The 16,010-nt window shown below is 38.5% G+C and overlaps 1 protein-coding gene across 5 annotated transcripts in view; it reads left to right on the forward strand.

Annotated features, from left to right (window-relative positions):
- The window catches only part of syne1b (spectrin repeat containing, nuclear envelope 1b), a gene marked incomplete at its 5' end in the record, with an annotated part of 91,450 nt that overhangs the window by 23,033 nt on the left and 52,407 nt on the right, over nt 1-16,010 (forward strand). For all 5 annotated transcript variants that reach the window (XM_079261702.1, XM_079261698.1, XM_079261700.1 and 2 more), the window contains 32 exons: nt 4-100; nt 192-212; nt 1,366-1,568; nt 1,735-1,899; nt 2,011-2,163; nt 2,259-2,402; nt 4,294-4,461; nt 4,598-4,756; nt 4,839-5,003; nt 5,230-5,364; nt 5,518-5,676; nt 5,865-6,073; nt 6,236-6,344; nt 6,496-6,660; nt 6,994-7,161; nt 7,260-7,436; nt 9,417-9,557; nt 9,695-9,855; nt 10,087-10,237; nt 10,937-11,164; nt 11,251-11,349; nt 11,489-11,676; nt 11,831-11,954; nt 12,050-12,216; nt 12,930-13,083; nt 13,196-13,821; nt 13,953-14,132; nt 14,251-14,401; nt 14,539-14,697; nt 15,013-15,195; nt 15,439-15,540; nt 15,636-15,839. In XM_079261702.1, coding sequence (XP_079117828.1) covers nt 4-100; nt 192-212; nt 1,366-1,568; nt 1,735-1,899; nt 2,011-2,163; nt 2,259-2,402; nt 4,294-4,461; nt 4,598-4,756; nt 4,839-5,003; nt 5,230-5,364; nt 5,518-5,676; nt 5,865-6,073; nt 6,236-6,344; nt 6,496-6,660; nt 6,994-7,161; nt 7,260-7,436; nt 9,417-9,557; nt 9,695-9,855; nt 10,087-10,237; nt 10,937-11,164; nt 11,251-11,349; nt 11,489-11,676; nt 11,831-11,954; nt 12,050-12,216; nt 12,930-13,083; nt 13,196-13,821; nt 13,953-14,132; nt 14,251-14,401; nt 14,539-14,697; nt 15,013-15,195; nt 15,439-15,540; nt 15,636-15,839 — 5,415 coding nt within the window. The remainder of the gene's footprint in view (nt 1-3; nt 101-191; nt 213-1,365; nt 1,569-1,734; nt 1,900-2,010; nt 2,164-2,258; nt 2,403-4,293; nt 4,462-4,597; nt 4,757-4,838; nt 5,004-5,229; nt 5,365-5,517; nt 5,677-5,864; nt 6,074-6,235; nt 6,345-6,495; nt 6,661-6,993; nt 7,162-7,259; nt 7,437-9,416; nt 9,558-9,694; nt 9,856-10,086; nt 10,238-10,936; nt 11,165-11,250; nt 11,350-11,488; nt 11,677-11,830; nt 11,955-12,049; nt 12,217-12,929; nt 13,084-13,195; nt 13,822-13,952; nt 14,133-14,250; nt 14,402-14,538; nt 14,698-15,012; nt 15,196-15,438; nt 15,541-15,635; nt 15,840-16,010) is intronic.

The raw sequence follows: 16,010 nt of genomic DNA on the forward strand, positions 1-16,010 counted from the left end.
CAGACTTTCATCGAAGGCCACAGGTTCTTTGAGCAGTATGAGATCATATTCACAGGCCTTAAGCAAGCTGCAGAGGTTTATGTTAAGTCTGACAGTTCAAGTAAGGCTTCTTTCTTCTTCCAGTCTATTTATGCATAAAATCTTTGTTTGGGCTCTTAGTAAACAGTTTTACTATTGATTTCATGTTACAGGGTCTAAGACCTGTAACAAAGGTAAGTCTAAAAACAGCCTGATAATCTTTCAAACCCTAAATTTGCATATTTCTTGACATGTTCCTTTCTATAAATCTTGGGGTTGCTTTTTTCCTCCTTAATATTCTTTGAATTCCTTGAACTAAACCAGCAGTGTCCAACTCTGGTCCTGTAGGGCCACGGTCCTGCAGATTTGTCATGTATCCCTGTTCCTGACTCAATATGAATCAGTCATTATACAGAATTTAATAGACTATTGGATCCATAGCCATTTTGATGCAATAGATTACCGGATTTTATTGCAGACTGGGGAGTCTGGTTGGTCTCTCTCAGGTACTGTTTTACAGTGGTTTTATTCTAACCTCACAGACTGACAGTTTTTCATAAGTATGGATATATGGATGGATCTGTGCCTGCTCAGTCTGGGGGCTGCTGCCTGGGTAATTTCCCTTGTTGGGGCGGCTGTGGTCCTGCACTGAAGCATTGTGGTTGGGGTATGGGCTAGATTCGGGGTAGTTGAGGGACAAGGACATGGGTGGTTTAAATTCTGATGTGCTTGGATCCCCAGGATCTTACCCAGCAGTGTCAAGCCAGAGGCTTATTCATTTTTATCATTTGTATTATGTCTATAATTTTTTTTCGTTTATAAAAGGATACAAAATATACATGGCTTAGATCATTTGTGGAATGGGTGGGCATGGGGGGGGGGGGGGGGGGTGCTCTGTATTGGCATGTATGTGGACATATGTGAGAGACAATGATAATGAGTGAGGAATGAGAGTTTCTTTTTTCCTATTGTTGTTTACTTTGTTGTGTGGAAACCTGTTTTGTAGTATGAATTGTTTTTATCATGTAAAGCACTTTGTGTTGCCTTCGACAGGAAAAGCGCTTTATAAATAAACTTTGACTGATTGATTTAATGAAAGCCAGGGACACGTCGCAAACCTGTAGAACAGCAGCCCTTGAGGACTGACTTTGGACACCCTTGAACTAAACATTTATTCTGCATTCTGCATGAAGGAGTAATAATAGATGGGAATGCTATTTTAGCATGAGTATACTGATCTAACACACTACCACTGGACCAATGGCTGAACAGACAGAGTCATCTGCTCTTTTCATACTGTATGTACCCACACTGCCAAACTGAAGTGCTTTCATAATATCTTTTCAGTCGATGAAGCAGAGGGAGTAAGCAAGTTCCTCAATGACACAACGGTTCAATGGAAGAACCTGGCTTTGGAGGTTCGAAGTGTTCGCAGTATGCTGGAAGAGGTGATCTGTAACTGGGAGAAGTATAGTAGCACAGTGGCAGCTCTGCAGGCCTGGCTGGAGGATGCTGAGCAGATGCTCAACCAGTCAGAGAATGCCAAACGTGTAAGTACATCAAAAATACATGTGATGGGAAACACTAATGATATCAATAATGCATAATCTTTATTTGTGAAGGTAAAGTGTGGGGGTGGATGTTTCAGTCATTTCCAGACTGATCACAGCATATGAAGTTAAGCCCCTGTTGTTGTTGTTTTCTCTTTTGTTTTAGGATTTTTTCAGAAACCTTTCTTACTGGATCCAGCAGCACATGGACATGAATGATGCTGGGAATTTCCTTATCGAGACATGTGATGAAACTGTGTCACGAGATCTGAAGCAGCAGCTTCTTTTGCTGAATGGGCGATGGAGAGAATTGTTTGTCAAAGTCAAATATGTAAGCTGTTGAACAGTATAGGTTGCACCAAAACATGTTTGATTATAACCTCAGTCAACAGTTTCAGTTTCTGAAAAAATGAGCCATACTTTTATTCCATTTCATTGGCAGTATGCAAGAGCAGATGAGGTGGACAAGTTGAGGCAAGACTACCAAGATGGGATTAATACCTTGAAAATGTTCATGGATGCAACTAATAAGAAGATGGATGCTCCTGTTCAAGTATCTTTCCTGAACGTCAGAGCTTTTGTTCAAGATGTTGAGGTAACCAGCCTATCCTCTTACTCAGCTTTGACTGCTCATCTGCTTGTCTTTCTCTCTTCTGTATCATCTTATTTTATATTTTTAACTTTCTTTAGGAAATCAAGCACAAAGTGCCAGCAATGGAAGCAGCTTGCAAGGCAGCAAGCCGTACAGCCCAGCTGTTGACCAAAGACACTCCACAAGAGGAGATTTCCCAGATGATGACTGTGATGGCTTCAATCAAAGAGCAGCTGAGTAAGGTGTGTATGTATACAGAGTGCACGCAAAATTTATGTGACTGTGACTGACTAAGTGGAATAAAAAGGTGACCTATTTCCAAAAAGCATGATGTCTACACTGTCAGCTTTGTATTTTAATCAAGATTACTTTTTGTGTTTTTGTCTATCATAGTTTTGAAAAAACCGAAAGTGTCTGAAGTTAAATTTTAAAATCTGTTTAGTCCATAATTACTCTTTGGCTCAGTTTTTTTTATTTCTTTAGACACTAAATTGTGGATTAAGAGGTTTGTCTCGGATCTTGTTGGACAAGCCACGCTCATCTTTAGGTATTTGGCAGAAGCCTTGAATTATGCCTTCAGAATTTTCTGTGGTTTAATGGAAAAATTGATTATGTAGGATTTGTATTTTTTTTACATTAACGTCTTTAGATCACTGGGGTTATTTATAAAATACATGATCAATGTTTAGATGAGTGGTTGGAAACCCTGGCCCTTACAGGTTTCAGTCTGAATCAGGCGTGTTGGGGCATATGGAAACATGGAAAACTTGCTGGACAGAGGCCCAGGGTTCTAGATGTTCATTTGCAAATTTCTGACACTGAATTTTTTTACCGGGAACATAGCATTTCTTCTTTGAATGACTTCTCTGCATATGTCTTTTGTAGTCTGGTCACAATCATAAAAAATATTTTATTAATCCCAGAAGGAAATTACAATGATGTAGTAAATCTTTTAGATTGTTTGTCTTTACATTTCCTATGATAGCTACAAACTACATAAAACTAATAAAGTTTCTCTCTCTTTCTGCCTTCTTCCATTTTGGAGTAGTCGTTTGAATTTCTAGTGAATATTTCTAGAAAGTATTGGTGAGGTGCTGACATTTTCAAGATTTAGCCTTAAAAATTTGTTCAGTGAGACTGAACAAATTATTGCCCCAACAAGCTTAAACAACCTTTAAAAGGTCCAAAAAGTTAATGTTTTGTTCCTTTCTTAAAAAAAAAAAAAAAAAGTTGTTAAAAGAGAAAAAAGATAATTAAAGATACTAAAATTAGGGTTTAAGCTTTTACTATGGTCTTTGGAAGTAAAGATTGTTTTCTATTGTCTTAACTATACAGACCAAGTGGGATTTTGAACTAACTTTTGTACTTTAGTACTCTCCTGCTCTTTACTTAGAGGCTACCTTTCACTTATGTCTGTTATACAGTACATACAGTACATACAGTACATACACACACACACACACACATATATATATATATATATATATATATGTATATATATGTGTATATATATATATATATATATATATATATATATAAATATATATATATATATATATATAGATATATATATGTATATATATATATATATATATATATATATATAGATATAGATATAGATAGATAGATAGATAGATAGATAGATAGATAGATAGATAGATAGATAGATAGATAGATAGATATTTATTTATATATACATAAGCACTTGGATCATGAGCAGTGGGCCACAATACCTGTCAAAAAAAAAGTTTGATTGCAGTGACTGCCTCAAAGAATTGTTTAAAGAAGTATTAGTTATATTTCTTATCAAACAGCAATTCAAAAGCAAAGTCGCGATTTTCATAAAATTTTGATTTATTAATTCTTCTGTCAGTTTGAACCTATTATGATAACAGCTGTTTTTTCATCTTTATGGGAGTGTATGAATAATTTCAATTTTAGCTTATTTAAAAAATAAACTGTCATTATTTGATATGAAAATGTAAACATTTACTATGTCCAAAAATGCAGTACTTTACAGTAGTAAAACATTGAAATTTCCTGGATATAAAGGATTGACCTACCAGGAAATATTATTAAATCAAAATAACATGTTCCCTGTTCACTTTTGTCAACCTGTCATTGTCTAAGCAGGTGAGGGAGAGATGTTTGCCTCTGCTTAGGGAGTCTCAGTCCCTCTTACCACCCTTGGAGGAAATGGAGAAAAACATCACTGGCTTTTATCAAGCTTTGGAAAAGGCCAGTAATATCACCAGCACCTCTGACTCTGAAGGATCAGTAGACTTTAAACAGAAATGCCAGGTAACCAGTTTAAGCTACTGTATATATACATTTAATACATCACTGAGATAAATGTAGATGAACTACACAACATTTTCACTTTAAATCTGAAGGAATCAATAAATGACCAACATGTGTATAACAATCAATCCTACAGGAGCTGGCAACCTTCACTCATAGCTGTAAGAAGTGCCTAACAGTAATAGAGCGAAATCACCAGACCATCCAAAAAATAATGAACACGGGTAAAACCCTGCAGCACATGGATATGAGTCTTCTGCAGAAGCGAGTATCAGACCTGCAGACCGCCTCACAGGTAATCGTCATGGTCTACTGCTGTTCTATGCATAAACCAAAAAAGGATTTTTAGCATTTTGAGAATTGTTTTGTATTTTTAGAACATGATTAAAGACTCGACAGAGTGGCGAAAGCATGTAGAGGCAAACAGCAGCCTTATGAAGAGGTTTGATGAGTCACGGGTAGAGCTGGAGAAGGTCCTTAAAATGGCACAGAGCTGTCTGACAGAAAGAGGCAACCCAGAAGAGCTGCTTAAGAAACACACAGTAAGGGTGTTTTTTTTTTGTTTTTTTTAATTACATGTATGCTCAAAGAGGCGCTGTTGAGGTCCAAATTGTATGGATTTCTTATTGTCTTTTGGAACAAAGTACTAATCAAAAGTGGGTATAATACCAAACCAGATATTAAGTGCAGTAGGATAGCATGTTAATGTAACACGGCCTCTCCTGCACCAAGTGTGAAACATGATGAGCAGTTCATGTGTTGTTACAGGAATTCTTTGGACAACTCGACCAGCGAGTCTTGAATGCATTCCTCAAAGCTTGCGATGAGTTGACTGATATTTTGCCAGAGCAGGAGCAGCACTCGTTGCAGGAAACAGTCAGGAAGTTGCATAAACACTGGAAGGTTGGTGTGATTATTAGATTAAATGGACCAAAAATCAGTCTATTAATGTTAAGTCATTTTAACTCTATCAATAACATTTTCTAAAAGCCGATGGGAAAAAAGTGTGTTGCCTTGAATTTGAGCTTATAGCTACTGCTTTTTTTCCCTCATCAGGATATACAGACCGATGCTCCCTTTCACCTGCTGCATCTGAAGGTGGAGGTGGAGAGGAGCAAGCTGATGGTGTCGCTGCAGGACTGCCAGTCAGAGCTGACCAGGGAAAACCGCCACCTGGCTGGCATGGGAAGCGAGAGGCTCATTAAGGAGCATAGAGTAAGCATAGTGTTGCAGTTAAAGTTTCATCCATCACTTAACTAACTGTTGAATAATTCAGACACATTTCATTACCTTTTGGAACAATGTCAGAGACTTTGATCATCTATCAAAATATAAAAAATAAACAAAAAATGCATATATTTTTAATATAACATAGTTTTCTATAAATTTTCTTTGCCCATCAGGCATTTTTTAGGGAAAAAGGACCCCAGTCCATCTGTGAGAAAAGGCTGCAGCTAATCGAGGAACTTTGTCAAAAACTCCCTGAGGGTGACCCAGCTCAAAGGATCTTGGAAACTTCAAGAAAGGACTTTGCTGAAGTTCTGGAGGAAATCGAGAACACCCATCAGAAGCTAATGCAGCACCCTGATAAATGGAAGGAGTACAACACAAGGTGCAATAATTTCAAGTCCTCCTGTTGTTTTTGAATCTTGATGGCTTAAAATATTATCATAAAGTCATGTCATTTTTTTATTATGTTAAAACATGTGTAGCTGTTAATGATATTATTCCTGATATCCTTTTTTTTAATTTAAATTTCATGGTTTTTAAACAGGTACGCTGAACTCTCCTGTTGGCTTATCTCTAAAGAAAGCCAACTAAGGCTGCTGAGAAACCGAGCCAATGACCCCAGAAAGTACAGTCAGGTGAAGACTACCATCACAGTAAGTTTGTTTCTGACTTAACACGCATAAGTGAACTTCCCAGTATTATTCTCCTTCCTGCTTCTTCTGATGAGAGGAGACTGCTGGAAATACTATGTTAGATGACGGTTTTGTCCAGATGAGGTGAATCACTTTTTGTTGTTGTCTCCAGGAACTGAGAAACGATGCCGAGCTGCAGGAGGGCAATCTTGGTTGGCTGAAAGCTCGTATGGCCGTACTGATTGAAATCTCTGCTGACAGTGATGCCCAGAGGCAGGGAAGTGCATTGAGCAAGCTCTCTTCTGACTTTAAAGGTCTTCTTGCTTCTCTCTTAGAGGTAGGTGATGTTATGACGTTTGAGTAAGATGTCAGACAACGATGTGCAGGCTGCTAATGGACTTTGGTCCCATTTAAAAAGGACATGAGCATGAACATCTATCATCAACTTTGAAACACAAAACATTTAAATAAACATAATAAATATATATATATATATATATATATATATATATATATATATATATATATATATATATATATATATATATATATATATATATATGTATATGTATATATGTATATGTATATATGTATATATATATTTCCAATTCTGTGATATTGTATATTTATTGTTTATTTGTTTTTCTTTTCTTGTATTACCTGACATAAGGCTGAAAAGATGGTACTAGCTGTGGGAGACTGTGTACAATTCAGAGAAGAGGTACAAACTACTTTAGATGACCTGGTTCAGGGGCAGAAAGAAGCACAGGCTGAGGTTTCCAAGATACTGGACTGTTCAACAGCCAGAGAGGCCCAACAACTGCTACTTGTTCACCAGGTATTGAACAGCACAAAATGAATGATGAAGGTACTGATTTCCATCCTGTTTAGGTAAAGTTCAAACGATTTAAGTAAAATTGTCTTTCTTCCTCGAAGCAACACTTAAAACGCCTTAAGTTGAAGAGAAAGGATGTCCAGCAGCTTATCACCAGAGGCCAACAACTCCAGACAGAGGAGGGACTGGGAGAGACTCTGCAGCAGGATCTGCAGAGTTTAGAGAACACAGTCAGCAAGATGGAACAGAATATGGATTCGCAGGAACAAAGTCTGGAGGTGAGAAATGTTACAAATACGATTGTAGAAACATACAATACACTGGGAGCCAAGGAAATTTCACAAAGAATCAGCTCTCTGAAAGATTAGCCAAGACCAAATTGCACATTTTTGGTCTTCAGTTTTCCTGTTGTTACTTTTTGTGACATAGTTTCATGATTAAATCCTCTTGAATGAGCATATGATGTCAAAATTGCTTTCAGGATCCGGGTTTAATCCCGAGACACTTCTTCTCATGACCAGTTTAGTGATTAAATTATGGGGCAAACAGTGAACAGCAAACATTTCAGTAATAGATTCAGATGAGTTCTGACATTATCTGAGACATTTTTATTTAATTTCTCTTAAATATGCTATCCTTGGTTTGTATTGGTGTTGTGACCTTTGTAAAAAAAACTGTCATCAAATTTTTGTGTTTATTCCTGACATGTACGCTGAATCTCATCCTACTTGATTTGAGATTTCTTTGTCTGTATAGTTTATATCTTTGACACAGATCTGTCTGCAGATGTCCCTCAGAAATCTTTAGCAATTTTAGAACATGTTGGTGCGTTGGTCCATAAAAATATTTAAAGGGCTGCTATTATGGTATTTGGAGTTTTCTGAGCTTTCTACAGTGTTTTTTTTTATCACCTAAACGCATGTTTGAGCTTGAGTTTGAGTTCCAGCATGCTCTCCGTTCGGTTTCCATGGCGACGAAAAACGCGTCGTTTTAGAGAGTTTTTTCTACTTCGAAATCCTTGAGACATCCCGGGGGATACGGTTCGGTGATTGGTTACCTTCTACTGGTTAACAAGGGCGTGTACAAATACATCAGGCGGGTGGAAAACGTGGGATAAAGTTATTTCCAACGATGGCTGGTGAGTTTACCAAAGAGAGACATCCTGCTGCATTCGTTGCTGTGGGTTGCTGTTTTCCACTTCGTTTTCAGGCTCTGATTCAGGTTCCAACATGTAGGGCTGTATGCTACGTGTTGACATTGTATTTTGTTTTTTTTATTGAGTTCATATTAGCCTAATCCTTCTGTTTATGAGATGTTACAATGACGGGGAAAGCAGTTGCGGTGCGCGCTATCGATGTGCAGTGGCGGAAGGCGGGGCTTATGGGGAGTCTCAATCCACTCGTTTTGCCCACAGGCTGATCTGACAGCCTACGGACAGGGTCGGTCTGAAGTAAATAAAGCGATTTGTGACAATAACTCGATCAATCCCAGCCCTTCTGGTCTCATAATGCACATAATAGTTCCACTTTAAATAAAGTTAAGAGGAGGAAGTAAAACTGTTGTTTTGTAAAAGCTGGATTTGCATAAATGTTCTGAATAGATGATATATGATTAGTAGGGTTTCCATATCCATGGACTTGGTTTCTTTGGCATGACAGTACTAAAAGAATTTAACATGCAACAAATGATTCATCCTACTTCAGAAGTGCTTTAAGAGGTTAACTAGACAGATGTAGTGGTCCTCAAATGGAAACGTTATGGAACTGATTTTAGTTGCACTCCAGGTTAAAGATCCTAATGAAGTGTACAGACACACACTCCATAGACTGTATATAATTTCATTTATGGTCTATGACACACTCAGATTCTTGGGCCTAGTGGGTTGAAGTGCTTACAGGATATAGTACCCGTGCCACCTCCTCTAAAATGCTGACTCATGTTCCCTGCTGAAGCGCCAACAATGACTGTGATCTGTTCTTCATCCATGGTGGGGTGATATCAGCGAGTTGGCAGTACTGGCTTATGTCATTTTATTTTTAAAAAGCTGGCATTATTTGGCATTTCTGGTGTTTTATAATTATTTTATATTTACGCCAAATTAAAGTACTACTAATGAAAAGTTTTAATAGCAGCAATAAATAGTTTGGCTGTTTGATGAAGAGCACACAAGACTGCTGGTGCCTCACCGTCAAGTTGGTTTTATGAACTAGTAAATGGTTTATGAAATGGAGTTGATTTTGGATTGTGGTTACCTGCAGGTCACGCTGGCAGCCTGGCAGGAATTTGACAGCCAGCAGGAGGCGGTGCACGAGTTTGTCAACAAAGCCAGCACCACATTAGAGAGAGACCTGAACTTCAGCAGCCCAGAGAGCCTGGCTGTTGAACTGGACCAGGCAAGAGTAAGTGAACTTTTTAATAGTGGAAAAAAATGTTACAGGAATATTCTGTGACTTGTGCTTTACACTTACACTATTAATGCATATTAGATAAATATGTAATAAATAAATAAATAAAACTTGTACCTTTGTGCAAACAGGTGCTGTTGAAACAGTGTGAAGCAGAAGCAATACATATGAATACCTTACTGAAGAGAGCAACAGAAATCCAGCTTGGTCCAAAAAACAGAACTCTTCTCACTAAACAAGCTCGTTCTCTCAGTGAACAAGTGGATAAAGTGGAAACTGGACTGAAAAAAGAGTAAGATCATGGATTACATTTAATTTACTCTACAAAATACCACAGAGGAAAACTCATCCAGCATTTTAAAATAAACTGACTACAGATTGAACATTGACATCATAACACAGGCAGATTTCATATTCAGGAGTAGTTTTTGGTTGGTAAAATTACCTCACAAAGTCTCAAACACCCACATGTAATGTAGTAATGATTCCTTTGATCATTTATTATTTTCCTGCTTTACTCAAGTGTCAAGATTCTGGAAAACATGAAGGATCAGTGGGACCTGTTTGGTGCTGGATTTGAAGCCTTCTCTTTGTGGATATCTGAAAAGGAAAAGGAGTTGGATGAAATTAAATCTTGCACCTTGCCTCTTGAAGAACAGATCCAAAAAGTGAAGGTACAGTTTGTTTCATAATGAAACTACAGTCCGCTTGATACCAGTAGGTATCAACCACAAAACCAGATCGCCACACATAAAATCAATAAGGCTTTAAATGTGCTTCCCCCGAGCACTCACAAGCTATCTCTGTTTGGACATCATCATCTGTCTTCAACACAAGTGTGGAGGAGGAAGTTTTTATAAAAATCTGTGGTTTTGTTGAACAGTTTTATCATTTACACACTTAAGCAGTCGCAGTTTATTAAAAGTAGGAAGTGAAACTTAAAAGCAAAGAACTCAGGCATGTTTGACAATAATTGCAACACATGCAAGTCTGGTGGGTTTCTGCTGCATGTGTGAAAAAGGCTTGAAAAGTCTTTAATCATTTATCGGTGGCAGTAGCTCAGGAGAAAGCAGAAGTGTTGTAAGGATGACTGGCCATATGCAAGATTCTACACTTATAACTCATGCATGATTAATGGGCTTATAGCAGTTATTATTGTTCTGTACAGTCTGATGTTTTGCAGGCGTTGTTGTATGTTACAGTGCAAGATAGCTTGCTAATGTTATGTCAATGAAGTATGAAGCTATATTGTTAAAGGAACTATTTATTGTACATCACCATATTTGTTCAACAAATTTAGAGTTTGTCTTAATGGTTACTGAAGGCTCAGCAATAATGATTGGCTTGCTTGTTTATGGTTTTTGCATTTCCAGGCTGTTGGGTCAGAACTTCAAAATCAAGCTGAGGTCTTGTCTCAGCTAGAGACAGACTCGCAGGCGCTGGCTCAGTTTGTGTCTTCAGGTGAGGCGGCTCGCATCAAGGCTCGTCTGACCCAAATCGGCAGGTACTGGGAGGAACTGAAGGAAAGTGTTCAGCAGCTTGATGGGCAGCTTGAGGAACGCTGCTCTCACCAGCAGAAGTTTAAAATGAGCTTGGAGGAGGTAAATCCAGCAACTGGTACTGCTACAATGTAACATTTAAGGTGTACGTGGACATATAGATTGTTTTGATTCTCATTGTCTTTCAGGTACAAGCAACTCTCAATGAATTTCATACAAAGCTGGAGCATCCTATTAAGTCATGCACTTCATCATCAGAGACCTACAAAGCCCTTCAAAGCCACATGGTATTCAGTTAACATATTTTCTGAATTTTTATTGTTGATCTTATGAGAAAACTGCAAAGGAAAAAAAATTATAATGGAGTGGCGGTTGTTCAGGTGGTGCTTGTGGGTCACATCACCGTCATGTATTATTCTTGCCCAGGATGCCTGTCAGTGTCTGGAGCAACTGAAGGGAACCTTGCTGTCGCTGTCAGCCAGCGCCAGACGACTCAGTGATAAGGAGCAAGCAGTGCGGACTGTGACGGCGCTAAATGTCAGCTATGAACAGACCATTCATGGAGCAAAGGAAAAGCAGAGCACTTTAGAAAAACTGCTTTCTCTCTGGCAAAAGTAAGATTTTTTTTATGCTAAATTTAATATGAATTGTTTGGATTTTGATACTGTGTAAAGTGAAAAAAAGCTTCTTGTTCATCTTGACATTACATTTAACCTGAACAGGCAGTAGAATTTCAGCTTGAGACACCATTTTTTTTATGTTTCTCAGGTATGAGAAACAGATATCAAACTTTGCCTCCTGCCTGGAAAGATGTGAATCTGCATCCAGACCTGAGAGTCAGTGCCTGTCAGCTGATAAAGCCAAGCTACGAACTGAGATTCACGATCTGCAGGTACAACATTATGAAGCAGTTATAAACCCTAAAATAAACAGTATGTTGATTTATATTATAAATGAATACACATGACTCTTGGTTTTTTCTTTCAGGCCCTGCAACCTGATGTCCAGTCACTTGAGAGGTCTTATGCTGAGTTAGTGTCTCTGGGAACATTGTTGTATCCCACAGCACCTGAGGAGAGAGTCGTTCAGCTAAAAGATGAGCTGCAGACTCTGCAAGAAAGACTTCTTGTCCAACATGAGGTTCTTCCTCAAAGGTATAGTATTAGCAAAAAAATCCATTCTTTGAACCAGTCAAACAACATTAGTCTGTCTGACCATCTGTCTAAATGAAGTCAGTGTGCTTTTCAAATATAACTACACTTATAAATATAAAATACCTGAATTGTAAAAGAATGGAGAGCTCCCTCGACACTGAGGTAAAAAAAAGAGTTAAATTATAATTCAGTAAAACCTTTAGTTGTTTTGAAGTTCTAGATTTGTTTTGTCCTCCAACATTTAAATGACCGTTGTTTTGTTGAATTATTTATTGTTGAATTATTTAGAATCATAGTTAAATGCTTTAGGGAACGCAGTCGGGTTTAACTTCAAACTACAGCACGAATCCTGAAGCAACAAAAATCAATGCTAGAAAAATTATGCATATATGCATAGAAATTGCATAAACATAGTATAAAAGTGTTTAGTCTTTTTTAATTGCATTATTAAACTGTTTATGTAAAACATTTGGCAGAGCTACAGTATTGCACACATTTGTCAAACTCCAGCAAAGAGGGAGAAATAAACAAAAGACAAAAACTGGATAAGAACTATAATTAGTTTTCATTAAATTATTTATTATTTATTTATTTGTTGAGTCTGATACACACACCAGATTGCCTTAATGAAATACAGATTTGAAGATTCTTCAGGTATAAAATAAAATGCTTTTGCATTGACTGAATTGTAAAGGAGCCACCTTCTCCCCCAGAATCATGGAGCTCCAGAGCCACCTTACACTGGTGGACCAGTTTGACCAGGCACTCCTTAAATTCTCCCAGTGGAGTGAGAACATGCTCTCGAATTTGCACTCGGTTTCTCAAATCAACATTAACAACGTTCAGTCTTCTACAACACATGTAAAGGTAAGAGCCAGGCAGACTTTTAACTTGTCTATCTATATTACCTCTTTTTCTATATGACCACTCAGACTCAGCAGCTTTAAATTATAAATCCTTCCTAACTTGTCTTTAACAGGAGGCCCAGGTTTCCCTTCAGAAGCAGTCCAGTGTTAAACAGAACTTGGAGGAGCAGACTGAGAAGCTCTGTCAGTTCTGTGAGCCTGCTGATGCTCAGCTCCTCCGCAACAGAGCAGACAGCTGCCTTCAGCCTTACCTGGAGGCCCAGCATTTAGCTGAGCTTCAGCTCGAGTGCCTAGAAAGGTTTGAAGCTTTTCTACAGACCCACAATGTGGCAGCAGGAGTGTTACGAGGTCTGAGACAGACGGTGGAGAGCGCTGGGAGTTGGGACCGTGGAAGGGTTGAAGAGCTTCAGCAAGAGCTAGCCACCATCGTTCCAGACATAAGCCAGCTCGAAACTCTCGCCATCAATCTGGACAGCAGTCTCTGCAAAAGTCACCTCCACATTGGCGCCGATGAGGGCTCTCGAAAGTCCTGCCGCATGCTTGCCGATTCTCTCAGTGGTGAGTTGGACACAGTGAGGAACCTACTTGGTTCCAAGCAAAGCGAAGCAGAGGCTCTGGGGGCTCTTTGGACTTCATTTCGACAGCGAAAAGAACAGCTGCTCAAAGCAGTGGAGGACATTGAGGAAAAAGCTGACCACCAGACTTTTAAAGAGGCCAGTCTTCATACTCTCCAGCTCCGGTAGCGTGCACCAAAACTTTTATTTGAATTTACTTAGAGAAACAATCGGTTAGAATCTAAAATGAGCGTTATCTAAGTTGTTATCTGTATGTTCTAACGCCTGCTGCAACTTTTATCCCTCTGTTTGCCAGACTTCGGTTCTTTAATCAGCTGGAGGATGAGCTGCAGTCACACCAGCATGAAGAGCAGTGGCTGAGGGATAAGGGCAACCAGCTGGCCCAGAGAGATGCAGAGCTAGCTGGGGAGGTGTTGAGGGAAATTAGCTTGTTAGAGACAACGTGGGAGGACACTAAGAGGCTCATTACAGAGAGGTACTGCAGGCCATGTTGAATTGTTTTTCAATAAATTTTTCTCTCATGAAATTCATTTAGCATAAAAATACTAAACTTAGACATGTTTGGATAATTTACTTCTTGCTTTCTCTATCAGACAGGAACATTGTAATGTCCTCGCTGAGCTTATGAGAGAATACCAAATCCTGAAAACCTCCATCAGCAGCATCATTGAGAGCGCTGAACCTTTGGCTGAGATAAACTCTGTTTTGAAGGATCACGAGGAAACTAAGAGGTCACTAACCAAGGTCTGAAAAGAGTTATTGTGTTGCTCTTTTTGGGGTTGTGCCCTGTCTCACTTTCTTGTCAGTAAACTGTTTGTTACCTGTTTGTTTCTTAATACCCAAATTCTGAAAAGGTTTTGCTTTCTGTGACCTTTTTGTAGCATGAATCAGTGAAGGCAGAGATGGATGGAAAACAACATGAATTGGATCAGTTTTCTGACAAAGGGAAACAGCTGATGATTGAACTGAAGAAGATCCCTGAGTGTGACAGTGAAATGATAAAGAAGGAAATGGACACAGTTGTCGATCAGTGGCTTGATGTAAGTTTCATTTGAAGAGTTTATTATATAATTATTATCAATGTGATGTTTTGCTAATGTTTTGAATAATGATGAAATATCTCACAGGCATTTAGAGCAAGAGATTTAGTTTGGGTTTGTAAATTAAAAGAGAGAAAAAAGATTCAATGTTTTCCTTAAGCAGCAACAGTGAAAATTAGAACAAATATGGTTTTTGGTTCACTTCTGTACAACAAATATAAGTCTGTATTATTGGCACCAGTATTACAGCCCAATGTTAATCATGAAATGTACACTTGAAGGTGATGTGTAGTGACTCATATAATCCATCCTCAGTTGTCCGAGAGGATAGATGACAACATGGAGCGCCTGAACCAGAGTTTGGGACTGTGGGATGATGTGCGGAAAATAAATGAGGACATTGAAAGCTGGACAAACAGCTGTGTGACTGAACTGAATGAAAGCTTGAGCAATTTCAACAACAGTCAGAAGGTGTCAGCAAGGCTTTCAGTGTTACAGGTACAGTAAGACTTCTGATGTTATGGACAGTGTTGGTTGTGGTTTGTTTTGCTCTCACTTAGAGCAAAACTAGATATGTGCGTAAGCAAACATACCTTATCAATCACTTAACAAAGATGCTTATTCCTACAGCTTAAACAAAACCCTACTTATAGTTTTGTGTCTGACAGAATCCTAAAACTGATCAGAAGGAAGTTCCAGAGAGGATGTAATACATGCTTTTCTTATTTGATACTACTACAGGCTGAGATGAGCGAGAAGGAACAGACACTTCAAACCCTGCAAAGCAAAGTGTCAGAGCTGAAGAAGTGCAGTCAAAGTCAAGAGATTCCTGCTAAATTACAGGTACTTTTAATGATTATAGTCTCATTGTTTTACAAAAACAATTTACAAAAACACATACGCACAAAGTGTTCAACAACATGTTTTACTCATATCAGGTGTTGGAGAACGATTTACAGAAGAAAATCAGTAGTGTTCAGAAGCTACACGGGCAAGCCAGAGGAAGCCTCATAGACTTCAGTTCCCAAAGAAAACAGCTGGAGGACTACATCTCACAGATGTCTGCATGGCTAAAAAGTATGGAAGATTCTTTGGTGTCTTCTCCAACGGGATCAGATCCTGAGGACATCTGCAGAGTGAAGGTGCAGCCCATAAAATGACCAGAAATAAGTTGAAGCATGTGCATGAAATCAGATTAAAAATTAGTTTGCTGCAGAAAGTCTGTGGGAGAACAGAAATGATGCTGTCAGTGGTCGATAAGTTTTTTGCTCCTGCAGTCAGGAAGACGGGGACTCCTTTTCTTAGAAACAGAT

The sequence above is a fragment of the Telmatherina bonti genome (assembly GCF_933228915.1).
Source record: "Telmatherina bonti genome assembly, chromosome: 22".
In the NCBI taxonomy this organism is placed as follows: domain Eukaryota; kingdom Metazoa; phylum Chordata; class Actinopteri; order Atheriniformes; family Telmatherinidae; genus Telmatherina; species Telmatherina bonti.